Source organism: Lontra canadensis, unplaced genomic scaffold, assembly GCF_010015895.1.
Source record: "Lontra canadensis isolate GAN:19392208 unplaced genomic scaffold, GSC_riverotter_1.0 scaffold122, whole genome shotgun sequence".
NCBI lineage: Eukaryota > Metazoa > Chordata > Mammalia > Carnivora > Mustelidae > Lontra > Lontra canadensis.
The window spans coordinates 3,578,267-3,603,799 of NW_022631116.1; the positions used below are offsets into that span (position 1 = coordinate 3,578,267).

General features: G+C 52.5%; 1 protein-coding gene across 4 annotated transcripts in view; it reads right to left on the bottom strand.

The window, feature by feature from the left end:
* EPN2 (epsin 2) overlaps positions 1 to 25,533 on the bottom strand; it is an 81,842-nt gene that overhangs the window by 40,192 nt on the left and 16,117 nt on the right. For 2 of the 4 annotated variants that reach the window (XM_032841220.1, XM_032841219.1), the window contains exons 2-3: positions 4,870 to 5,634; positions 2,924 to 3,094 (exon numbers count right to left, since the gene is read on the bottom strand). In XM_032841220.1, coding sequence (XP_032697111.1) covers positions 2,924 to 3,094; positions 4,870 to 5,464 — 766 coding nt within the window. In that variant the 5' untranslated portion in view covers positions 5,465 to 5,634. The remainder of the gene's footprint in view (positions 1 to 2,923; positions 3,095 to 4,869; positions 5,635 to 25,533) is intronic. The other 2 variants (XM_032841222.1, XM_032841221.1) reach the window with 1 other exon arrangement.

Consider the following 25,533-nt stretch of genomic DNA (forward strand, 5'->3'; position numbering starts at 1 on the left):
ACAGCCCTGCCATCACCCACCTGGATCAGGGGGTAGTTTCCCCACCCAACACACAGCCGGAGGAGAAAACACAGTGAGAGAAAGTAGAAAGCTCTAGAGCAATCTGACATTGCTACAACATCCAATCACTGATACGAAGTATCGGGCTGAGCCCATCCAGAATTGGAAGAGCTGTTCCCTACCAGAGACAGTTTGAGAAGCTACCCTCTACCTTCCCCGACCCCACACTCTGTCATACCCCTGCCCTGACCTCACCGGCCACTCTGCCTCACTCAGCTCCCAGCACCTGGGGCCGCCTTCCTGGTCTGCAAACACCCCTGAACACACCCACCCCAGGCCCTTTGCACTGCCTAGAATGCTCTTCCAAACCTTCACACAGCACACTTCTCATCCCCCTTCAGCCTTTGCTCCAACATCACTTTCTCAACGAGGCTTATTCTGACACCGTCCTTAACACTGCAGACCACCTTCCCTCCTCCCCAGGCTCGACTGGGTCATTTGTTTTTTGTGGGCTGCTTCCCAGAGCACTCGTCCTAGAACGTGCTGGATCACGTCTTAGGTTTATTTTGTCTCTTCGAGGAGGGGCAGACGGCTCTGTGCTTAGGCATACAATAGGAACTCAATACACACTTGTTGAGTGAACGCGGGAACTTGGGAGCCAGAGCGCAGCCAGGGCGGGCCGCACAGACGCGATCCTGGGAGCCGCCCTCCGGGCAGACCTCAGCACATCTAAGCCATCAGAGGCCAGCCAAGGACCATGAGGGGCATTGTCTGCCATGTCAAAGACTGCACTGGTTCCTGGGAGAGCCTGGAATCTAGAGGAGCTCTCCAGGCAGACACGGATGGGGGAGGCTAACAGCAAAGAAACCAATCAAGGAAAGTGGACACTGAATTGAGGTTATGGGACAAGAGATGAAGGGACAGAATTCGAGAGGTTTCCAAGGTCAGATCTACAGATGTCTGTGGGAGGTAAGTGGGAGGGAGGAGGTACGGGGAGATCAGATGGACAGGATACATGAAAGGAAGGTCCCCTCAAACATCATTATGATTTCTGTGGGTCAGAGCGGCAGCCAAGGTGAGAGGAGGCTCCCCACAGTGCCTGCTCTCCCACGAAGGGCCTTTCTCAGCTATCTGCCCTCTTCCTCATGCCAAGTCTGCACCAGTACCCACCAGGCCTCCCCTGCAGGGTCTGGGACCCCAAGGGTGCCCCCCAATTCGTCTCCCCTACATTGCGGTCTGCATTTCAGGAGACCACTTCCCGAACAGCCAGCATCCACCTGACTCCCCCACTGCTGCCTTCCAAGCCGGTATGTCTGAAGGAAATGGCCGTTGTGCGTACCATCGGCACTTACTTTCCACTGAACGCCTGGCTGGGGGGCAAGGAAGAACAGATAGCCGTCACCAGCCAGGGTCCTGCCCCCCGCCACAGCCTCGGGGACCGGCAGCGTGTGAGATATGGAGAGGGGCCCACGCATTGACCAGGTAAAGGATGAAACGGTGACACTGTGTAACACTCCGCCCGAAACTCTCCTGGGACCTGAGAAACTGTCAACCAAGACCTACTGGTTTTGATCCTTCGTTTCTGCCAGAACCAAAGGAGGAGAGACCGATGGAAGAGAAGCAGACAGGACCGAGGCCCGCCCGGTGACACAGGGCGTGGGCCTTCCCAGCCACAGCGGGAGGGACGGCACAGAGGCCGAGGCAGGTCTGCCTGAGGTTAATACACAAGCATCCCAGGAAAGCCAACCTGCTGCCGGTGAACCCAAGACTCGAAATAGACCTTCCCAGTTACTGACTCAACCCCGGAGTCCTGGGGAACCCTGGCAGCCTGCCCAAAACAGCCCACAGAGACCTGGGGGAAGAAACAGTGTGTACCTGAAAGGCCTCTGCGTGAGCCTTCAGACTGACTTGTGACCGTCTGCACTCTCTGTGGTGCAAGGCTGGTCCTCCCTACAAATTCATGCATAAAACAGTGAGGGGAAGACAGGAGCGCAAAGGAAAACACCCCAGAGCTAAACCCAGTGATCACCCGCATACCCAAGTCAAACGAGCTGTAATATTAACGAGGCATGAATGAACCGTAACTGTCTCCAGGGCTGAATAAAGGCTGGCCACCTTATCGGGGAAGTCACACAAAGGCTCCTCGTCCGTGCCCCTTCTTGCAGGAGCAGAAGAGAACAGACAGCTTTCTTCTCTATAGCCAGGCCCCACCTGGGGGCTGGAGTGGACTAGGAACGTTTTCTTATAGGCAACAGGAAAAGAAATCTGTTTTTACTTTAACCTGCAACAGTTGTAGACTCTGACCACCATACATTATTAATTAGTCAAAAGAGAAGCCCCACTTTTAGTTACCCATTGAATTAGGTTATCTTCACTGTGACCTAGAATTGACAGTACAGCTAACTCTCTGTTTACCACGGTAATGGGGATTTCTGGAAGGATGGCAGTTAATTGAGAAGCGAGAACAATCCCATTTTGTCCTCATCAAGGCACGTTATCACTGCATCAAGGACGATGGCTTCCAGCGACTGTCCACCGAGGGCCTCGGCTTTGCCCGGCGTTGTTAGATTTCAACCTCGCTTTTCTGGCTCAACAAGCCAAGTGGTGTCCGGCCCCCACCACACCTGGGCCTGGCCCACAGCAGAGCCCCCTCCAATTTTTCTGGGCGTGGGGACACAGGGAAAAGCGAGGGCAATCACCCCGTGCCTTAGCCAAATGACAGCAGAAGTTATACCAAGTGACAAAGACGGTCAGAGGGGAGCGCCTAGGGAGAAAGGAAGACGGGGCCCTGGGTCCGCGGGAAGCTGGATGGAGAGGCCCAGGAGGAGACAGGGAGAGAGTTGGCTGTACTGGACCCAATAAGCACACCCCCAGCAAGCTGCCCAGCATTTCTAGGAAGGAGAAAAGCAAACCGCCGTCCCACCTCGGGCTGCGCGGTCACAAGTGAGGCAGGGCTGGGACCAGTCGCCATTTGGGCGGGCGGCCAGCCCCAGGTGCGGCAGGAAGGGGTGGCGCTGGCTCAGCGGCTGCAGCTCCTCGCTCTGACCCAGCGGGGCCCCTGCGCGGTGCTGGGGACACAGCGAGGCCTCGGGCGCTGTCGGGCAGGGACACACACACACATACACACAGAGAGAGACACGCCATTAGAGGGAGTGGGAGCGGCAGAGTGTGGGCTAGGGCCGAAGCCCCACGCGCTCAGGGGTGGCCAACAGCCTGCTAACCACATTCTGACCCTGAACATGCAGCTCAAGCTCAAGGTCTGAGGGAACCGGAAACTGTGAGAGCTGGGACCGTGGCAGCAGCCGTCAGCCCAGCAGAAGGCCGGCAGGACCTGTGACTGGAGCCCGATACGGATCCTGCACCTGGACTGTCCCACAAGCTATCAATGAATGGGATGCTGTCTCAGCTCCTGCTTTATATCCTCTGGCTTCTCGAGAAAAGTGACCACAAAAGCGATGTGGAGAACAGAGCAGCTGCCCATGGTGGGACAGCGCAGACGCAGTCACTTCCCAAAGAGGCAGCTTGAGACCGACTCAACCCACAGCGGGCCTTTCTGGGGCACGGAGAGGCTACATGAGAGAAACAACTTCCCTCCTCATAGGGCAATCTTCATTCTGGGGGGCAACCTGGCCCTGGCGGAGAGGCAGGTCACAGTTCATATCAGGCAGTTTCCCGAAGGTCACAATCTTTGCTTCAACAGAGCAGTTCAAACTAAGAGGGAAACAACAGTAACTAGAAACAGGACAAGAAAAATGCTAACCTCTCTGAGCCTTTCATAAGAATTTGGAATTCCTAGAGGCAGGAAGTCTGCCTTGGGGATGCAAATCTCCCAGCTGCCACATCTCTCGAAATGCTGCTGGTGGCAGTAGGGTGTCACACGGAAGCCCGCAAGCAGGAAACGCTAGTAGGTGGCCTGGTCACAGAGTCACCAACTAAACAAGGGCCAAGGGGAGTCTGTCAGGCGACAAACAACTTCCTTAAAACGAGAAAAAAATGTGCTGTTATGGCGACACGGTGTTACTGATTCCAGAAAGAATGGTGGTATGGGGGCCTTCTGTTGTTTCAGCCAGAAAGACACAGTGTGTGTGCCACCCTCGCACAGGCCACCTGTCTTGACACTGCCCTGGGACAGCAGAGGGGCGCCCGTTCCCAGGACCACTTTTTGTGAATGCCCAGGACGCCCACACGGCTCACAGAGACCAGCTTCCGTCAGGCCCTGAACTCCACATCTCTTCCCTGAAATCTTGTTCGAATGTGGGGTAAGGACCCCTCAGATTCCCACATGCACAAATGAGCAAACAGAGCGGCCCCACCCAGAGCAGCCCCAGCCATGCAAGCAAATCACCAAGAACGCTCAACCCCATGTCGGAGGAGAAGGCCTTGCTCACACGGACCCCTGTGGAGCTTTCTGCCTTCTCCCTCTTTGACTGAGACACAGACCTCCCATTTCCCTCCCCTGGGATGCTGAAGGAGAGTGATGCCCTGGGCCAGTCGGGAGACCCACAGCCCAGGAATCAGAACAACATTTAACAGATTAAAGAAACAAGGTTATCAAGAAGGAGCATCCATTTCCTCCTACCTACAAATCACCGGGCTCCAGCCCTGCCCAGGGGTCCTGAATCGGACCACAGTGCAGCGGAAGGTCTTGAGACTCCTGAGCCAGAGCAGCTGAGGGACCCAACACCCTCCTGCAACCATAAATGGGTGCAGACCACCGACTCTGTTGTCAGGACAGCCAAAAGCGGAGAACGGAGGACAGATGCGAGCTCTGGCTTAGCCCAGGGGCACCCACCCTGCCCACCGCCCAGCGCTTCCGTGTCTGTGCCCGGCACCCTCTGGCAAGGATGGGGGAGCGTTTCCATTACTCACAGCCGTGGTAGGAGGCTGGAGACCCCCCGGCCTTGCCGTACTCCTGCTCCGAGTAGCTGGTGGACAGGTTGGGCTGGCTGGAGCCGCGGCCGAAGGTGATCTGGTTGCTGCCCATGCCCGTGGCGACCTGGGCCATGCGCTCTTTGGTTTTGAGAGCCTGGGCCCTCTCAGCCTTCAGCCGCTCCTCGTCCTTGAGGAGGCCCACCAGCTGCTTGGACTTCTCACGCACGTTGATGCCCTGGTCCTTGCCGTCACGGTCGATGTACTGGAAGTCCTTCAGGGTCTGGATGGCGAAGATGTTCTCCCGGCACTGCTGGGCCACCCGCTCGGAGCCCGTCTTGATGAGGTAGTCCAGCAGCGTCAGCGCCTTGTACACGTGCCGCCAGTTCTTGCCGTGGTCGTTGAGGCGCTTCCACACCATGCTCATGATCTCCGAGAAGGCCACCACGTTGTAGGTCAGGTCGGCGATCTCGGTCATCAGGGAGCTGGACGGGCCCCACGGGTCGTTGGAGGTGGCTTCCCGCACTTTGATTTCAGCTTCCGAGTAATTGTTCACAATGTTTTTCATTTGCCGTCTGATAGAGGAAGTCGCCATTTTCACGTTTCTTTGTGACAAATGTCAAGCCCTTCAAAGAGAGAGACGCTCCTGTACTGGGCAAGTTCGTGCCCTGCGAAGGTTCAGTCTCCGTGACAGGCGTGAAGCACGAGCCTGGGCAGTCATTTCCTCCACTGAAGCCTCAGGTCCGAGGAGCCAGAAGCCATGACCTAGAGAAAGAAAGAAAGAAACACTCCCTGTAGCACAAGCTCCCCAGGGACAGGAGGAGGCTTGGCTCAGCCCTTTCTGTAAAAGGCAGGTACAGAGGTCTGGCAGGATCAGGGGCGCGGGGATGAGTGGATACGCCCCAGCCTCCAGAGGAGGAGAGATCCACCTTTTCCAAAATTACAACAAAATCAATTATTACAAGTTAACAGTGAATAAAATCTAAACTTGAGGTCAAGCCTTTGGCAGACAAGTAAACGTTTCAACCGTTGTTCTAATTTTCAAAACACTTCCACTGGCACAGCTCTGCTCTGGGTTGTATTTTCACGTGCGGCAAAAGACAGCGACAGAGGAGTCCTAACACTGGAGGCAGTCGGTCCTGACGAATTTTAAATTATCTGTGGGAGCAAGAAAGCCCCTCATTTCAGGTGTAGCTTACCTAAAAAATGCCTATCAATAAATACCTCTTTCCCTTTTTAAGTAATCTACACCAACACGGGGCTCGAACTCATGACCCTGAGATCGAGTCACATACTCTCCTGACTGAGCCAGCCGGGTGCCCCTAAGATGCCTAACTATGCCTTTGAAATTGTTCAACGTCTGGCCTTGGTCCGCTGTGTTTCTACCTGCCCAGGACGTTTTCTGTGAGCACTTTTCTCCTGACTTTTTATGAAGGTTTCCAACTACTCTGGCAGAGCACAGCCAAGGCCTTCTGCTGGGCTTTCGAGGTCTCCAGCACCCGGCCTGAGCTCATACAACCCTAGAAAAAAATCTGGTTCTAGCCCACTCCCCTCATCTCAGAGGGGAAAAACTGAGGCCCTGGGTTACACAGTAACAGGTCCACCCAGCCCTCCCCAACGAACGCAAATCCCCTCTCTCCAGAGAAGAAACATTTACTGGGGTAGAGCTAGGTCCACATCTCTGACAACCACCTTTGGTCCCAAAGTGTTGTCCTGTTCACCAGTGACCACCCAGCACCCAACACTGTCACTGACGTGGACAGAAATGGTGCTGAATAAATTTACGAAACAGATTGAAAACAGCGTCCCTGTCCTCAGGAAGGCCACAGTCTGGCAGGGGACAGAGGTGAGCACAGGGGGTCTGAGGATGCAAAGCTTAAACCACCAGCTCCACCGGCGGCTGGAGGCTGTGAAGGCAGGCACGGGAAGGAGTTTCTGCCAGAAATAACTCTTGCAGTTATGTCTTCAAAGCTGAGGAGGGCTTGGCGTGGGAGGGTGGTGGGGTGGGGGTAATGCAGATTATCCCTCATCTATAAAATGAGAAAACTAAGGTCCAGAAGACTCGGGGATTGCCCAAGACAGAGCAGCACAGCTGGAGTCTGGACACAAAGCAAGCACCCTCCCCTTGCCCATTCCCCACTCCTACCTGCTGGACACATTCTGGGCTCTTCTGGCTGTGGAGCAGCCAAAGCAGCCTTGGGCCAGACTCTACCTCACTTCGTGCTCATGAAAACCCTCCAGTAAGGTAGAGATGAAGAGCAGGAGGACCTCAAGTCACGAGGTCAAGCTGACTAAGGTCTCCTCCTCCAAAGCAGCTCTCTGGGGGGCGTGGGGGGTGTGGGGGGTAGCGCCTGCTCCCTCCTCCTGCAGTGGTCCTCGCTCTCCACACCAAGCTCCTGTGCTGCTTCTGCCAGGGAAACAGCCGACAGCCCCCTCCTTCCTCATCTAAAGCCTCAGGCAGGCAACAGGAACATCAAAAAAATAATGAAGTAAATGTAAATTGTTGGGGCTGGTGGTGGTGGCGGGGCGGGGGGTGCAGAGCCACAGGAAACGCAATGATCACTTATCACATATGACCATACAAACAAGAGACAGCTCACACAATTTCATCCTGCTGACAACCCATACATCTGCCACGGTGAACACAGCCTCCACTCCAGCCTCAACTACGCCAAGAATTCTGTCTCCATCCAAAGCTGCAGAATGGGGCTTCGGCAGAAGGTGGCCGTATTCCATCTCCCCACGGATCCGGCCTGCTCTGATAAACCCTCTAAAGCCTGTCAAAGGACAGGGATAAAGATTTTCACGGTGACCTGCACATTTATTTCAGTTTGGTTTTTTATTCACAGCAAACTTCGCCACTGGCAGAGATGGGATGGGCCCCAGAGAGCAAAAAAGAACACTTTGATTTTTAATGAGCATCGGCCAACTTACGGCGCAAATACTCATCAGAATCAGGAGTCACATTCAGGTGTGCTTAATGCCTAGGGGCCACCAGGCAGTTCCATTTGTCCCTCCATCTGGTGCGCAGCAGGTGCAACCGTCCCACCCTCCGAGAAGCAGGAGGAGCTGGGATCCGCCGCTGAAGAGGTCCTCTGCCACCCTCCTCCAGGTCAGGAAGCAGCTCTAAGCATGACAGCACATGGTCCTCCTGATTAAAAGGCCTCAAATGGTTAGAACTATGATGAGAAAAACAAAACAAAACAAAACAAAAATTTCCCGAGGGAAAAACAATGCCCCAGGCTTTGCTACCCTTCTAGTCCAGCCACCTTGGGCCCAGTGTCCTCCTCTGGAGAGGTCAGGGGGAGGCCATGAGGCTCAGCTAGGGCATCCACCAAGCCTCCTGGGCCTCTGGTGGCAAAGAAAAGGCACCAATTCCTCTGATCAAGGGCCAGAGTGCCCTCTGCCCTGCCAGACACAAGCTGGCAAAGGAATTTCAAACAACCGAGAATCCAGGGCTGCAGACCTAGGCAGGGGTTTTCTCTAACGGGCTCAACTTGCAAAGACATCTGTTAGCACTCTCTTTGAAATGTTTAGGCCTTAAGAAGAAGGAAAAAGGTAATAAAACATTTCTTACAGTCAGAAAAATATATAAAGCCCGTATAATTGGAACGGCTGCCTGCCACTTTCTGAAAGCTATCATAGACCAGAGCGGCTTTCAGGATGGGCACACGGTGAGAATGGGGAGATGTGGGGAGAAGAAACTCCCGACAAGACAAAGGACACCAAAGGCGCCTCCACGAAACCATTTTCTAGGCCAACCAGGTGATGCACACCTCACCGGGAGACTCTGGAGATGGACACCGTCAATTCCGGCCGTGAGAGAAGCTGGTGACACGGGAGCAGGCGGCAGGACCCCAGCCCCAGCTGCATGCACTTGAGGCTCTCCCAGGCGGCCCCAACTGAAGACAGGGACGTGGGTGGCTGCCGCACTTGTCCATGTGGGCCTCAGACCTTGCTCTTCCCATTTTAAAACTTCTCCCCTGTCCCAACCTCAGGACTGGGCTGTCAACACCTAAACATCTCCTCTCCCAGCAAACATCTGTCAGGCACGTCCTCCCAAAAGCCAGGCCTGAACACACTCCGCCCTCAAGCATCCACCCTGCGCTATTTCCAGAACCTAAATTTCGTTTTGTTTTTGCTTTTTTGAGCAGTGTGTGTGCCCTGCCTTCTGAACTTTCCTTCTCAACCTGCCAATTTTCTTCCCTTTCCAGCTGAGCCTGAAGTAACCAGCACAGGACCATGTGTTACCTCCTGGGCTCCTGACTCCAGCCGGGAAAGCTGTGGTCGGCTCCCAAACACCCAATCATTTATAAGGAGCTTCCGCTCAGATATGGGGAAGGTGGAGGGGGCTGCCAAATCACGGGAAAAATAAACTTTGTTAAAGGTTTAAGACCAAGGGGTACCTGGATGGTTTAGTAGGTTAAGTGTCTGCCTTCTTCTCGGGTCATGATCCCAGCATCCTGGGATCAAGCTCCGCACTGGGCTCCCTGCGCCTCGGGAAGCCTGCTTCTCCCTCTCCCACTGCCCCCGCCTGCGTTTCCTCTCTCACTGTCAAATAAATCTATAAAATCTTTAAACGAACAAACAAACAAACAAAAGGTTTAAGACCAAGACAGCAAAAAAGAAAGGAAAAAAAAAAAAAAAGAAGGGGGGCTCATTTCCATAAATTACATACCAACAACTTGGGACAAATGCCATCAGGACTTCAGAACCAGAAACGCCTTAAGAAATGGAAGTTCCATCAGGGCACTGGGGTGGCTCAGTTGGTTAAGCATCCGACTCCTGATTTTGGCTCAGGTCATGATTTCGGGGTCATAAGATCACGCCCCACACCGGGCTCTGCACTGGGCGTGGAGCCTGCTTACGTACGATTCTCTCCACATCTCCCTCCCCCCATTTACCTGTGCCCGCTCTAATAAGAAATTTTAAAAATTAAAAAAAAATAAAAGAAATTGAGTTCTATCATCAGGAATTACGTAGAACTATTTCATTGTAAGTGATAAAGTTTGTACAATTCTGTTACAACTTTAAATATTTTCTGAATGGAGACAAGTTAGAATTTCTATTCAAAGCAACACATTCTTCTGCACAGGGGCCAGAGGACGTCCGTTTAGTTCCCTGGATGGTATGACCAGGGGCTCCCCCACAACCCCCCCAACTCCAGCCCCAGCCTGAAGAGCATGTTACAAAATTGTATTAATCATTCATTTTATTAAGAATCAAGGCTTCGGGGCACCTGGGTGGCTTAATGGGTTAAGCCTCTGCCTTCGGCTTAGGTCATGATCAGATCGAGCCCCGAATCTGGCTCTCTGCTCAGCAGGGAGCCTGCTTCCCCGTCTCTTTCTGCCTGCCTCTTTGCCTACCTGTGATCTCTGTCAAATAAATAAAATCTTAAAAAAAAAAAACAAAAACTAAAAAAGAATCAAGGCTTCTAATGCACATGATGACCACCAGTAACCTCGCTGAATTGATAAAATTTAAAAAACGGCAACAAAACTGAACGTTTCAGCTGGCTTGGGGAACTCTCACCATGGGCGATGCACATTACTGTCAGGCCTTCCAAAAGACCCTTGGGAGCTCTGGATCAAAAGCCACAGTCGCTTTAGTATAGAAGGAAACGCTCATTTTTCTACAGTCAGGCCCCAGTACTAGAAAAGTTTAAGCCGAAGAAATATTTCATTTCTGTTCTAGAAATGGAATCTGCTGCCTCTGCCTATGCAACATCCATATCCCCTTGTCTCAGAAAGATCCTTGGTCTTCCACGGGGGAGGTGGGCAGCTGCAGCCCCAATCAGAGTATCACAGCCTCCCACCCTGGGGGCTAGATCAGGGTCAGGCGCACGGTCCAGCCTCGGCTGCCCAAGCTGCCAGAAGCCACCAGAGGCCCAAGGTTTCCCTAAGTCTAAAGGGGACGCCAAAGCAAGCAAAGAGCAAAGGGAAGGAGCAGGAGCAAGATAGAACAGGGCTGGAACCGCTGGATCCACCTGCGCCAGAAGCCACTTCTGCACGTCTCTGCTGCAGTAGCCAACATGGTCAGCTATGACCTACAGCAATGTGTGCTGATCAAGAAGCCTGAGCACAGCCCAACAGCAGATATACGGTGAGGGGGCCTCCCCTGAGCCTCCAAACAGGCCTCAGGTAGAAGCACAGGAATACCAACCAGCCTCTCCTCCGTCACACCTGACCTGTCACCTCAGGCTGACCCGGGAGCTGCGTCCTTCCCACAGAGGCTTGTCACTCCTCAAAATGCAGACACCCCAGCCAAGGTCTGGCCATCACCCTTTGTCAGAGCGGCTAATGATAAGGCGAGAGCTGCATCATGACATTTGCAGGGGCAAGCCGGGGAGGAAAACTTCTGAAAACACAACCAGAATTCAAAAGACACTGAAGACTGCAAACAGCCTGAATGAAACAGCCAAGAGAAAGAAACTAAACAAACAAACAAAAACTTCCAAGGCCAGAGTGGTGCCCCTGGAGGCAAGAAGAATTCCAAGGAAATGTGCTCCAGGGGTTTGTGGAACTGGGTGGGGAAATTCCTTCCAAATCTTGAGTTCCCTAATCCCCGCAGAAGGGGGCTCTCTCCTGCCCAGGTGGCTCTCTCCTCCCCGCGGGGCTTCTGGGATGTGGAGGCGGGATTCTCACCCCGTCTGCTGAGGTCTCCGCTACTTCCCTAAGGAGGTTTCTGCAGTGGCTTTTCAGGAATGGGGTACCCTCATCGGGGGTCAGGACCAGCTCTGGCAACAGCAACAATTAGCTCTCCCGACTCCCCAGAAGCAGTCACGGGTCAACGGATCCGGCTGAGCAAGACCAGTAAGTATCACCGAGCGCCCTGGTCGGACAATCATCCCCCCAGATGACAGCCCACACTATCTGTGCCTGGCGGCCTCCCGTGACTGCATGTGCACTTAATTCTCCTCCGGGCAGATGACAGGGAGAGCAGCGAGAGGGGGTACCGCCACCTCGCCTACAGCGTCTCACCAGGGCCGCCCGCAGTCGGGCACCTACCAGAAGCTCCTGGTTCCCCACACACGGCACCTCGGTGGGCAGCGCTGAGGGGATGTGACACTCTGACTAAGCGCCGGTGAGGACTTCTGAATATCATGAAGCGAGTGGCATGGTGTCACCGTAGGACACACATGAACAGTAAGTTCTGGAACACTGTGCAAGCCTAATTGGCTTTCACTTTCCTCTGCGTACAATCCATGAGTGAGGAAACATCTCCACCTTCCTACTGGGGAAAAGGGTACCACGACCATGACAAGGAGGCTCAGTCAGGGGTGGCTGAGACCACAGCTCACATGACCAAACCGAGCCGCTTTCCAGAAGACAACGGTCCAGTTAGGACAATATGGACAGTGCCACATTCTTCTCCACAGTAATCACTTCAGACTAAAGAGAAAGGACTATTATGAGCCTGCATCAGCCAAAAGCTTGCAGTAACTCGGAGCCTAATAACCATCGCTCATGCAGGGGGAGAAATGAAAAGGAAAAAACAAAACAAAAACAAAAATAAAAACAAAAAAACCCTTTACATCCACCAGAAAAATGGTGAGACTCAGCCAAAAAAAAAAAAAAAAAAGAATGTTCTCTTCACTAGCTGAACAGAGAAATGGAATTTTATATCACCATCCAAAAAGTGGGATTTAAAAAAAAAAAAGAAAAGCTTGTTCCGTTCATATACTTAGAAGGTAGGGGGAAAACAAACATGTTAGACTTGACTTCCAGATGATAAAGCAGGTCCCCTTAAAGTGCCCCTGCACCTCTCCTCGCTCCCTTCTAGGGGACAAAAGCCCCAAGGGGGGTCCGTTAACCTACCACCAGGTGGAGGTGAAGGACTCGGCCCCAACGCTGGGTAGGGCCAGGCAGCCCACGAGGCAGGCGGGCCTCCCGCACAGAGCCTCCCGGGCAGCCTCTGCCAGGGCCTGACAGTCACTGGAACAAGGCAGACAGCCCCCTGCGACTTTCCGTGTTCTTAATTTTTCCAAAAGCAGAAGGACTGAAAACACACACGAGGAATTTCATCTTTCTTTACCAACGAGCCCCGAGCACAGGGTCTCAGAGAAGAGCAGCCTGTGGGTACAGATTACACAGGTGTTGAAATGCCCTCATTTTTCAAGATGTGGAAGTGGGCAGGAGGAACGCCCCTGGGCGGCTCAGTTGGATGGGTGTCCAGCTCTGGGTGTCTGCTCGGGTCGTGGGATCAAGCCCCGTGTCCGGTTCCACACTCAGTGCACAGTCTGCTTGTCCCTCTGCCTCCCCCCACCTGGCTTGTGCACTAGCACACACAGACACACACGCGTCCCCTCTCAAATAAATGAAATCTTTTCATAAGTAAGGGTGTATGTACACATACATACGTGTGTATCACGTGAGCCAGTCAGCAGCCCTGTTCTAGTCATTCCGGCCGCACCCTCAGCTGACACAGCCTGACACAGTTTCTCTCCCCGATTCAGGGGCAGGGCGTGGCAAGCCGTACCTCCTGGGTAGGGTCAAGGACCAAACACCTTGACAGTTGGACCAAGGCGATGCATAAACATGCAATAAAGGAAAAAACGGAATATTTTTAAGATTTTTTATTTATTTGACAGAGAGCACGAGTGAGAGAGGGAACATAAGCAGGGGGAGTGGGAGAGGGAGAAGCAGGCTCTCCACCGAGCAGCTGTGGGGCTGGGATCATGACCTGAGCCCAACGACTGAGCCACCCAGGTGCCCCCAAAAGAAAATTCTTTATTGCTCCCTACCTCCCTTCTATTCTTCAAAGTAGTTTTGCAAGTGACGAATCACGGACAGTGTTCTTAAAAAATCATGCCAAAAAGCAAACAATGTGGTGTTGTAGACACACAGAATCAGGAGACAGGAAACCAGGGATCTCTGAGGCACCAAGCAAGCCAGTGACTGGCCTCCTCGCTTCTAAAATGATGAGGCAGACCAGCTGCTCTCCCTAAGGCCTTTAATTTCCCAGACCCTCTTTCTGACAAATGGCTCAATCCCTTGCCATCTCCATGGTGTCCCGGGGAGCCCAAGCTTCTGGCCAGCCCCAACCACAGGTCACTGACTGCAGGGCTAGAATTCTGGCCAAGGTTCCTCTTGGTCTAGGGAGGGCTCAATGGTGAGCCAAATAGCAGGGCTTTTGCAAGTGTGAAGCCTAGCCCTCAGAGCCCTTCCCTCTCCCAGGAAGGCAGCTTGTATGTGACCCCTGGGCTAGAGAGTCTCTATTTCTAACACGCTGTGACTCTGCTACTAGAAATACCCACTAATAAGACAGCGATGCTGCCCAGGGACTGGGGACCACAGAACGGGGACTTCTGACAGCTAGCCACACCCAGCCCACAGCACGGAACAGGCCCAGCTATGGGTCACACTTTGAGCAGTGCAAGGCTCCAGCTTGAGACATTTGAAAAAAATGCAAAGCTGCATGGGAAAATTTAGAATTCCCATGATTTCGGGCTTAATTTAGCCCTGGCTGGTCAGTGTGATGGCACTAAGTCCTGGGCTGCCGCCATCTCCTGAGGAGCCAGAGAGAGCACGGAAGCAAAGTGAGGGTGAGCTAGGGGTCCCCTCGGCCAGGACCCCACGGACTTGGTTTCAGGCACGGCGGTGACCTAACACTTCTCAAAAGGAGCTCAAGCTTGCCAAGAGGAGCCTTGCAGGAATGGAACAGGTATTTCCACCCTTTTCAGTGCAAAAGCAAAGCCAGGAGGAAAATGACTGGTTCGCTCACCTCTGCCCTGCCACCGGCGGCTGTTCTGGGAGGTCGTGTGGGGCTCTCCTCACCATGGCTGTGAAGGAACAAGGCGGATTTCTGTGCGCAGCAGGGGGAGTAACCTCCACAGACACCAGATACGTGTGACCCTCAAGGCTGGCCCCAGGGCCCCCCAACCCCCACCCCAAGAAGCAGGGAGGTGGCGCATGGTCAGGCCAGAGCCTCAGAGACTGGAGAAAAGGCTCACCTCGGCAAAAGAAAAAAAAACAGGAGGCCAAAATTATCCTAAATTTGGGCCCGGGCTAAGGTGGGGAAGGATGAGACTGCAAGGTTAACTATTTCCGTGCCACCGTGTGCCACACCCTCTTCTGCAATCACTCTCCTTCTTACTGGGACAGCCTGCTCCCTGTCACTTCACAGAAATCCCTGGACTACACACGGGCCCCGCCACCCACCTGCTGCCTCTCCCGCCTGCATTCTTCCCACCACCGTCACTGGACGGGCTTCCTCACAGAGCCCACTTTTAAGCATCGCCGCCCTGGGCCACCAGTCACCCTGTTTTGTCACCAGCCTTGATTCTCAGCAGAGCCCAGCTCTCTACAGGGCATTTTCTGGCTTATGCACCTGCTTATCTCCCGTGCCCCCCATCCCCGACCTCTGTGAGAGCAGGGTCCTGCCTATCTTCCCCTCACTCTCCTTTGAGCCTGGCACACAATGAGCACCGGGTAAAGCCAGGGGCAGCCAGTAAGAAAATCTGAAAAATGACCCATTTCCCTTTTTGCTCACTATCACGGGAGTTCAAAACAGCTGCTCACTGCAGGGACTGCCCTGCCTGGAGCCTCCCGGGTGCTCATGTCAGGAGAGCAGACAGTCGCCCAAGCCGGGACCCTTCGGGGCTGCACGAGAGCCGCAGAGCAGAGACCACTCCTGACGGCCTGGGCTCAGAAGCAAGGCCGGCCAGCGCGAGGGCTAACACAGGGGTCTGTGCCTGGGGTCTGCCCAGGTGCACAGCCACCTCCCTCCGGAGCACACAGACCATCTGTTAAACACGGTCTCCGTTCCAGCTCCTGCCCTTTGCGGCTGGCATTTCCCAGAAAGGTCTCAGACGGGATCATTCTTTGAGACCAGTAATTGTCACAGAATACCGTTGGAAGAGCAAAGGAAAAGAGAAGAGGCCTCTCCAAGAAAAGCCAGCAACCAGTACCTGAGGCCTGACCATCGGCTGTGCAAGTTCAAGACCAGACGTGTGACCTCATGAAGTCTTCCTAATGGTCCGAGCAGGAGTGACTCTTACCACCCTCGTTTTACAGACGGGGAAGCTGAGGCCCAGAGAGCCTCGGGAACCGGACCAAGCTACACTGCTGGCACCGGTTAGGACCAGGATGTGACTCCAGGCCTCTGGCGTCTGGTCCCATACTGGGATTCCTTCTGGCTTCACGCCAGTCCAGCGAGCAAAGTCGTGACAGCGATGAACCTGTCCCTGCTGAAGCTGCAAGTCTAGGAAGGCGCCTCCTGCCTACATGTTTAAGAGGCCAGAAGACGGGGGAGGAGCGACCGTTGAGCTAGAGGGCCTGTCCCCAGCCAGCTCACCAGGCCAAGTGAGCAGGGGCAAAGTCGCTGGACCTAGAAGGGTCTCAGGTCCCATCTACATGCAGACACCGAGGCCCAGAGCAGTTTAACGCTGCACCTGGATCAGACTCTGGCACTCGCAGCTCCTACCAGCGTGGCCAACCAAGGAAGCAGGTTTTAATGCTCTTCAAAGAAAGCTTCCCCTTGAAAGGTGTACGGTTCTGTAGGCCAGCAATACAATTGAAACCAGTCAAGAAATACCGCTCCAAAACTCCAAAACTATTTCTAAAAATGTGCTTTAGGGGTGCCTGGGTGGCTCAGTCAGTTGAGTTTGACTCTTGATCTCAGCTCTGGTCTTGATCTTGAGGTTGTGAGTTCAAGCCCCTGGCTGGGCTCCACACTAGGTATGGAGACTACTTAAAAAAATAATAATAATAATAATAAATAAAATAGAATTCAAATTTAAAAATGTATTCTTGGGGCGCCTGGGTGGCTCAGTGGGTTAAAGCCTCAGCCTTCGACTCAGGTCATGATCTTAGGGTCCTGGGATAGAGCCCTGCATCAGGCTCTCTGCTCAGCAGGGAGCCTGCCGCCCTGCCTACTTGTGAACTCTATCTGGCAAATAAATAAAATCTTTTAAAAATAATGTATTCTTTAGAACTCACATCCTTAAGAAATGATGTCTCTTTGGCTGTAACCCTGTCTCCTACTAAATGAGTCACATCAACTTGAACAACCTAAAAAATCTACATTATTCCTTTGAAATTGCTGCCATTCTCTGAAATACCACTCAGAAAAGACTGGGTTGCAATGCTGAAAGGTAAACTTCCTTTTTTGGTACAAAATAAAAATATTATTTCCCTCCTTCCTCCTCTGCTGGACACATTCCCAGTGTTTTCTTTACTCTGCAATACTGACTGGATATATTAGGAGGAAATGTTCCTTCTAACTCTTAAATGTCAGAGTCTGCCCCAGAAAAGGCATAAGCCAGCCCTAATGTCTTCTTGCTGTTCCTCTTGTTTGCTTCGATTTTTATTATGTACTATTGGATGCACATAAAAGATTAAGTGCAAACCACATGTGAGGCACAAACCAAAGGGGCCCATGACCCCCACATTCTCCTCAGGGCATTGCACAACCACAATGCCCACCCAGAGGGGTCCCTCCCCTCCCTACTTCCTCTGCCCCGGGCACACAGTTCAGGTTCTGGGTTCTTCAGTCCCTGGTATTTTTTTTTAAATATAATTTTACCACAAGTGTTATAAAACCTAATAACGTAAGTCTTCCACAGCTTGCTTCTGTCATTCAATGCTGAGTTTCTAAGACTCGTCCACATTGCTCCTCCGTGTGGCGGGCTGCAGTCTACCCATTTCGTGTTCGTATTTAACAACTGACCCATGCACTGTCCTGTCTGTGGGCATCTAAACTCTTTCCAAATTTCTGCCATCACGGATACGTCTGAAGTCTGGTCTGTGCCTCTGTCTCCTGGGACACACGTGCAGAGCTGTTCCTGGGTATGTTCCTGAGAGCTGAAGGAACAGCTCAGCCCATTTACAGGGTGTGCAAATCTCTCTGCATATCTTAAAAATATTTTTGCTGCCCTAATTTATAACATCATTTTATCGTTACAGAGCAGATCTATTAATGGTTGAACAAGCACTCTTTACACACTCAGTGTGTAAAGAACAATGCCCAGGGGGTGCCTGGGTGGCTCAGTGGCTGGGTGTCTGCCTTCAGCTCAGGTCATGATCCCAGCCTCCTGGGATCGAGCCCCACATCGGGCTCCCTGCTTGGCAGGAAGCCTGCTTCTCCCTCTCCCACTTTCCCTGCTTATATTCCCTCTCTCACTGTCTTTCTCTCTGTCAAATAAATAAATAAAATATTAAAAAAAAATAAAAAAAGAACAATGCCCACAGGTCCGGGGGGTGGGGGTGGGGAGCTGTTGTTAGGGAAGCACAAGGCGTACTTTCTGGTCTGGGGGTGGGGGGGTAGAGCAAAGGCAGGTTACAAGCTGGGTGCTCTAGCAAGAAGATCAGGACCGGCTGCGGGATACAGCAGGTGCATCTGAGGCAGTGGGGTTGAAGAACAAGAGGCACGAGCCTGTGTATTGGGGGAGAAGGCCATGCAGGCAGAGCACAGAGACAGTGGGGGATGATACGTGGGAGTGCGGAGTCCGCAGGGGGCAGGCGGGCTGGTGGAGGCCGCAGGGCTTCAATCGGCACATGATGGAATCTGGACTTGCCCACTGTGCTTATTCACTTTCAAGATTTTGTCATATCCCCGTAACAACAATAACAACAGTGGATAACACACAGCATGCACTGTGTGCCAGGCACTGTCTTAGGAACTGTCTCACTGAATTCCTACTATACGTGGCACTATTGTCGGTTTACTATTTTTCTTTAAGTCCATTTCCTTTTGGCACAACTGGGTGGCTTAGTCGGTTAAGCCTCTGGCTCGGGTCGTGATCCCAGGGTCCTAGGATCGAGTCCCACATCAGGCTCCTTGCTCAGTGGGGAGCCCGCTTCTCCCTCTGCCTGCCGCTCCCCTTGCTTGTGCTATTTCCCTCTAACAAATACATACAAATCATTAAAAAAAAAACAATAAATTTTTAAAAAATCCACTTACTTTTAAATTCAAATACCCACTTTAACAACATATGACGAGATCAGGGATCACTGTGAGGGCATTTTGGAAGAGGGGGGCCTTCGTGTTTCGTTTTTGAGGTATCACAGAGAGCACATAATACTCGCCATCTTTGAGCGTCAGTTCACACCAACAACCAGGCATAGTCCCAGCACTGAACTACCATCACCGCTAATTCCAGAACATGACCATTACCCCCAGAAGGAAACCTGTACCCGTGAGCAGACCCCTTCCCCCGGCCTCTAAGACGTTCTGTCTCTAGGGATTTGCCCATTCCAGACATTACAGAGGAATGGAAATCATCCCACCTCTGGCCTTCTGTCTTGTTCTTCCACCGAACATTTTTTCAAGGTTCGTCTATGTTGCATTACGTATCAGTACTTCATTCCTTTTCATGGCTGAATAATTTTCCCCCGTGCGGACACATGTTTTATCTGCTGTGTTGGAGGACGTCTGGGTTGTTACCCCCTTTACTGGCTATCACGAATAGTGTTGCTATGAGCATCTGCATCCAAGTGTTTGCACGGATGGACGTGTTCAGCTCTCCTGGGCATACACTGAGGAGTGGGCCTGCTGGTTCACACAGTCAGTCCACGTTGAACTTTCTCAACTGCCATAGTACTACGGCATTTCTAAGATAACTGTGAAAATGAGTAACGTTCAAGTGAGCACCACTTAAAATTATTTTAGGAAATACTGCTGGAGCAAAGCTACGGAAGCCGGCTTTTGTTTTGTTTGGGAGCAGAGGAATGACGCTGTTGGAAGAGTATTTCTGGAATCCTGACCAAGCAGCACAGGGTGAGAAGGCCAGGGTGGGGAAGAGGGAGGGTGATATGGACGGAAGAGGACTTACACTGACCCCAAGGGAGGCGATGAAGGGAACTGGGGCCTGAATGTGGGTGCAGCAGGGCAACAAAAGGGCAGGAGACCTCGGACTTAAACAGAGAGCAGGAGACTCAAACCCTGATGGCCACATGTCAGTGCGGGGTCCAACAGGTGGGGGTGGAAGTAGCCAGGAGGACAGAGACTCCCTGCACAGAAGATAAAGGTGGGAAGGGTTTACAAGTTTCAGGAGAAGGAAAGAGCCAGAACCAGTGGTTTCATTTCAAACAGCCAAACATAGCTGGAGGTTCTGGCAAAAAAGGCATGAAAAAGGCTGAATGGCAGCCGTGGCAGCCAGCACCTAGAGCTGGGGAGGGGTACTGGGGTCCGCATGCCCTCTGGGAGGGGCGTGTGAGAGCATCTGGGGAGAACAGGGTAGATCAGGGACTGGGATGGAACTCAGGAGGCTGGCAGTCTCTGGGCAAAGTCCGACAAGGGCAGGGGTGCCAGGAGACACAAGAAGAACCCCCAGCGCAGGAGAGGGGAGAGCTGGGAGTGCTGGGAGTGCTGCTGATCAGCAGGGACAGAGGAGCATTCAAAGGATGAGGCAAGGAGCATGCTTCTGGGTGCCGTGAGCAGCAGCAGGTGACTGGGGGAGCCCGGCCTCCTCCTAGTGACGCCAACCAGTGGCTCAGACACCCTCGTGAGGGAGGCCCCATGGAACCTCCCGCCCCATAGCTCCACGGCATATGCTACCTCCTCCCCAGTCTCAGGGCAAAACTGGACCCATCACCCAAATTCCCCTTCCCACCAGGGATCCTCTGCTGGAGGGAGGATCCACCACCTGCTGCCCGCCAGGGCTTCCGGCTCTCCCTCCACTTCTCCCTCCTTCCTCCCACGACCTCTGGACTGAAGCTCTTGGGGGACAGAGGCCCCGACTGTCTCCACACTGCTGCCTGCCTCACAGGGCCTGGCACAGCGCCTGGCACACATCTGCCACAGGAATGAATGACTCCACAGGGCACCGAGTCCAGCCCCACCTGCTCACATGCTCCCCCCAACTTCCCCTCCCGGCATCCTGTGCTCCTCTCCGTACCTCCCCCCAGCTACCAAACCTCTAGATGCTCTGACGGAATATAAAACACGACCTGTCGATGCTGTAGTTCAGAAATAATGGTTAGGCAGAGTGGAATGATAGCCACTCTCCCCACCACTATCTGGCCCCATCACTGAATCTCAGTTTTCTCTGGAAAATGGGAATGGCACCCCACAAGACACCATGAGACAGTGGACAGGAACAGGTTGTGAGAACTGGTGAAAGCTTTGGCTTCTACTAGTTTCCATGCTTGCCCACATCATTAGCAGGCCTGTGGCCCCTTGCCACCCATCGCCAACTCAGAAGAAGAGTAAAGCAGGACCAAGCTGACGGGGGGGGGGGGGGGGGGGGATTTTTGAGTCAATTTCACACTAAACTGAACAAGCAGAAACAAACAGCAGTCTGCAAACCATGTCTTTTTTTCCCCCTAATTCTTAAAAGATTAAAGTATGCTGCCAAATGTCAAAACACAAAAGCCAAAAAGAAATTAAAGTTGTTATTTTCCTTTTGGTTTTATCTCCATTAGCCAAACGCTTTTGTTCAAACAATGTTTACACTGCCATTGTCCTGATTTGTTTAGAAAAATAATAAAAGGGGGCACTTCCAGCACAGAGGCCTGAGCGCATACACAAATCTGCCCAGTTTCTCCTGGGCCCAGAAAACACTCCAGTTGAGAAATCTGTTGCGCCAGAGGCTGAGGAAGAACTGTTTACTTGCCTCGGAATCCTCACCGGCCACGTCAGTACCCAAGCCTCCTCCTCCTCCGGCCACCCTGGGGATAAGCAGCCGTGAGAACAGGGCAGTTCTTCAGCACGCTTATGCCTCACAAGGAAAACGTGAACCAGAGGCCTGGGGATGGCTTGGGGACGGCTTAGGGAGGGCCAGGGGACGGCCACTGAGCAGAGAGCCCAATGTGGGGCTCGATCCCAGGACCCTGATATCATGACCTGAGCCAAAGGCAGAGGCTTTAACCCACTGGAGCCACCCAGGAGCCCCTTGGCTGTGCTTCTAACATACTCTGTGCTGACCATGTGCCCGAATTCTGCAGGGGAGGCATTTTACAGGTGAGAGAGGTGAGTAACACAGAGCATGAGCTGGGGGAAGTCTGTGCCCTTACCAGAGCCACAACACGACCTGTGGAAACCCGGGACGAGCGCAGTCCTTAACCTGGGCCAATTTAAGGTTACTCCGGTGACGCTGCCTTTCTCCTCTCCCATACCATCATCACATGCTCCCTCCCAAGCCGCTCCTTAGAGGATCTGAGGTCTTCCAAAGGACCAGCTTTCAAGGCTGACCCATTTCGTTCCAGGTAATTTCTACCCTGGAGCTCCCGCCTGATTGATGAACCCTTCCTGGCCTGACCTGTCCCCTGACCTGCGGAATCACTCTCCTGGGTCCCACAAAAGCCCCTTGCTCTTCACTGTAGTAATGAGTTCTACTCACCAAGTATTTCCAGGTCAGGTCCCTCTGCGTTTCTCCACCCCCTCTGAGGTCAGTCACAGCACCGGCCAATAAATTGTGCGAGAAGTGACATGTGGCGTTTTTTTGTCAAACACTTTAAAAGCCAGCGTGTGATTCTCTCAACTCCCTTCTCAAATGGTGGTGATGGTGGAGGCCTTGAAGATGGACCTCCTTATCTACCCGCGGGAAGGGAAACTGTGTCCACACGCAAACCTGTGCACCAATGTTCACAGCAGCACTGCTTATGACAGCAAGGTGGAAAGAGCTTTGTCCGTTGGCAGATGAATGCATAAAGACAATGTGGTATAGCCATAAATGGAACACTGTGCAGCCTTAAAAAGGAATGGAGTACAGATATGTGCTACAACACGAGGAACTTTGAAAATACGCTGAAGAGGAGACAGCCACAAAAGGTCACATAGTGTATAATCCCACTTATACGAAATGTCCAGAACAGGCCCACCCACACAGACAGGAAGGAGACCAGAGGCTGACGGAAGAGCGGGGAGGGGATGACTGCTTAATGGATATAAGGTGTTTTGGGAAGTGATGAAATGTTGTAAAATACAACTGTGCAGGATGGTTGTACAACTCTGAATACACAAAAAACTACTGAACTGTACATTTCAAACAAGTGAACTTTACTGCATGGTATATAAGTTGTGTATCAAAGCTGTTAACCAATAACAGAAAAGCAGACAGGGTGCTTCCATCAGCCTGGGCCCATGAACGACTATGATGACCACACACGCCGGACACGCAGCAGGAGGACAAGTAAGGCCATGGACATGCAAGGGACTGCTTGTTTTCACAGCATCGAGTGGCCCATCCCCATGCAGACTCCAAATGCTTCTACACTATTGTATGTTCATGTTGAAAATGTGTCTGCGGTCAATTAACTTAAAAATCATGGAAGGAAGCCAGGGTCATGGTTCTGTCCCAATAGAGACCAGACTCTGTCCCAAGGCCACAGTCTGAATCCTTAGATGGGGTGGGAAGGAAGTACTTGGAAAAAGTCTGGCTAGATTGAAATTAATTCCTAGCCTGAGAAATTTTTACAACTCACAACACAACAAACTCATCTTCCGAAAACCTAAAGAGCTCACAGAAATTAAGAAATAAACAACCAATACCCCATCTCAAGATGGGAAAAGAACTGTCCATGCAAAAATAGAAATGGTCTTTAAACACTTCAGAAAAATCTAAATTAAAACTACATTGAGCAGAAGCAGTTGGGTTCTTGTATATCAAAATAGCAAAACACCAAAAAGGAAGTTGAGAGGACCCCACTCCTACTATCCAAGCGCTTCACTGTCAAGCCTTCCTGACACCCTGTAACCGTGCGCCTTCCACCAAGTAGAAAATGAACACCAAGCAGCAAGCAAAACAAACAAACAAACAAACAAAAATAAACCACATGGAGATACTTTGGACACCCGTCAGGTTGGCAAAAATCCAAACATCTGACTATACGTTCTCTTGGCGAGGCTGTGGGGAAACGGGCACTCACAGTTGCTGATGCAGTACAAAGGCAGCCAGCCCTGCAGAGGGCAAGCGGGCAAAATCAATCAAACCACAAACGTGTTTACCCGCCCTCGCCCCAGCGATGTCCCAGGGACCCGACACTCAGGTCCACCTACAGGTGCCCGAAAGGACGCAGGTAAGGTGACTGGGTGTAGGTGCGTGAATGCCGCTGCAGAGGGGATGGGACAGAAAACGAAGTAAAACAAGGGAAATGACTCTTGTTCCTCCAAAAAACGGGAATACTACGTAGCTCAAAGAGAATGGCGACGGCTCTCCAAGTACTGACGTCGAAAAGTCTCCAGGCTACAGTGGTCGGTCAAAGAGCAAGGTGTAGAGGCTAGGTGCAGGAACAAAAAGGGAGAAGGAAGGATGTAAGTCTGAGAATTTGTGTTTGTCTTATTTGTGTAAAGGAACACTAGAAGGATATCCAAACTACTGAAAGGGGTTATCTATTAAGGAGAAAGGAGGTGGGGAACCAGGCAAATGACATCAGAGGTGAAGGACAAGATCTCTCAAAGTATACTTTTGTATCTTTTTATTTTAGACCTATGTCAACGTGTGGCCTATTCCAAAGAACATAAAAAGAAAAAGAAACATAAAAAAAAAAAAAATGTAAGGGGAGCCAGGGTGGCTCAGTGGGTTAAGCCTCTGCCTTCAGCTCAGGTCATGATCTAGGGGGTCCTGGGATCGGGCCCCGCATTGGGCTCTCTGCTCGGCAGGGAGCCTGCTTCCCCCCCTCTCTCTCTGCCTGCCTCTCTGCCTACTTGTGATCTCTCTCTGTGTCAAATAAATAAATAAAATCTTAAAAAAAAAATGTAAGCCCTATCCTCATTAAAACAATATCAAAGCCCTTGGCCAGCAGGTCCCAGATGCTGGTGGCCTCAGCAGGACAGGAGTAAGCGTCACCCTGGCCCTCTGTTCCTCCGCTGGCCCACCTGTGAGAGCCCCCACAACCCAGGGAAAGCTCAAGGGCAGGCACCAGCAGCCAGCCCCGCCACGGGCTCTGCCAGGCTCTGCAGGTTTCACACCTGGAAGGCTGCAAATGGCCTGTGGTGGTCTTTCCCAACTGTTCACACCCCTTTCCAACCTGCACTCTCCCCTGCACTGCCCAGAGATCCGTGCTCCCCCATCCCCACCCTCCCATCCCTACTCACCCCTCCTACTCCTCACCTCCACTCCACCCCATGCTCTGGCCGAACAGGTCTCTCTCTGATCAGCAGGGGCAAAGGGAAGGGAGGGAAGAACAAGAAGCCGTGAGCGCCCCCAACTTGAGCAGCAATAGAGACCCCAGCACCGGCGACCAGCCAGGCAGCAGCAGAGTGTTGGGGCATGCGGGTCGATCCGACACAAGCCCCGTCTGCCAGGACGGCACATGACACAGCCCATGAGCAGGAAACACAGCTGACACCTTACGGTGGAAGCCCAAAGGGTACAGACCAGGTGTGGACTAGGCAAGGGGGTGGTGAAGGCGGGTGAGCGGCCCGCAGAGCACACGCCAAGCAATACGAGTGGCTCAGTCCCCAGCGTGGCAAGCAGAGAGAAGAGAGCGGTGAGAGGTGAGGCCAGGAGAGACTCTTCCTCCAGGCCCCCCAGGGCAAGGGGCACCCCGCCCTCCGGACCCACAGACAGTGCAAGTTCCCCGGCAGGCAGCCCTCCTCCCTGCCCATCTCTCTCTCTCTCTCTCTCAGTCCCTGGAGAACTAAGGGGGGAAAGCTGAAAACAAAAGCTGCAAGTGAGGACAGGCTTTGGCCCTCAAAGGGGTGATACTCATTGGTCTGGAAATTTCTCTCTGAAGTGACTCAGTGCTCAAAAGATGCGAAGTGAAGGAGGTAGCGCTCTCT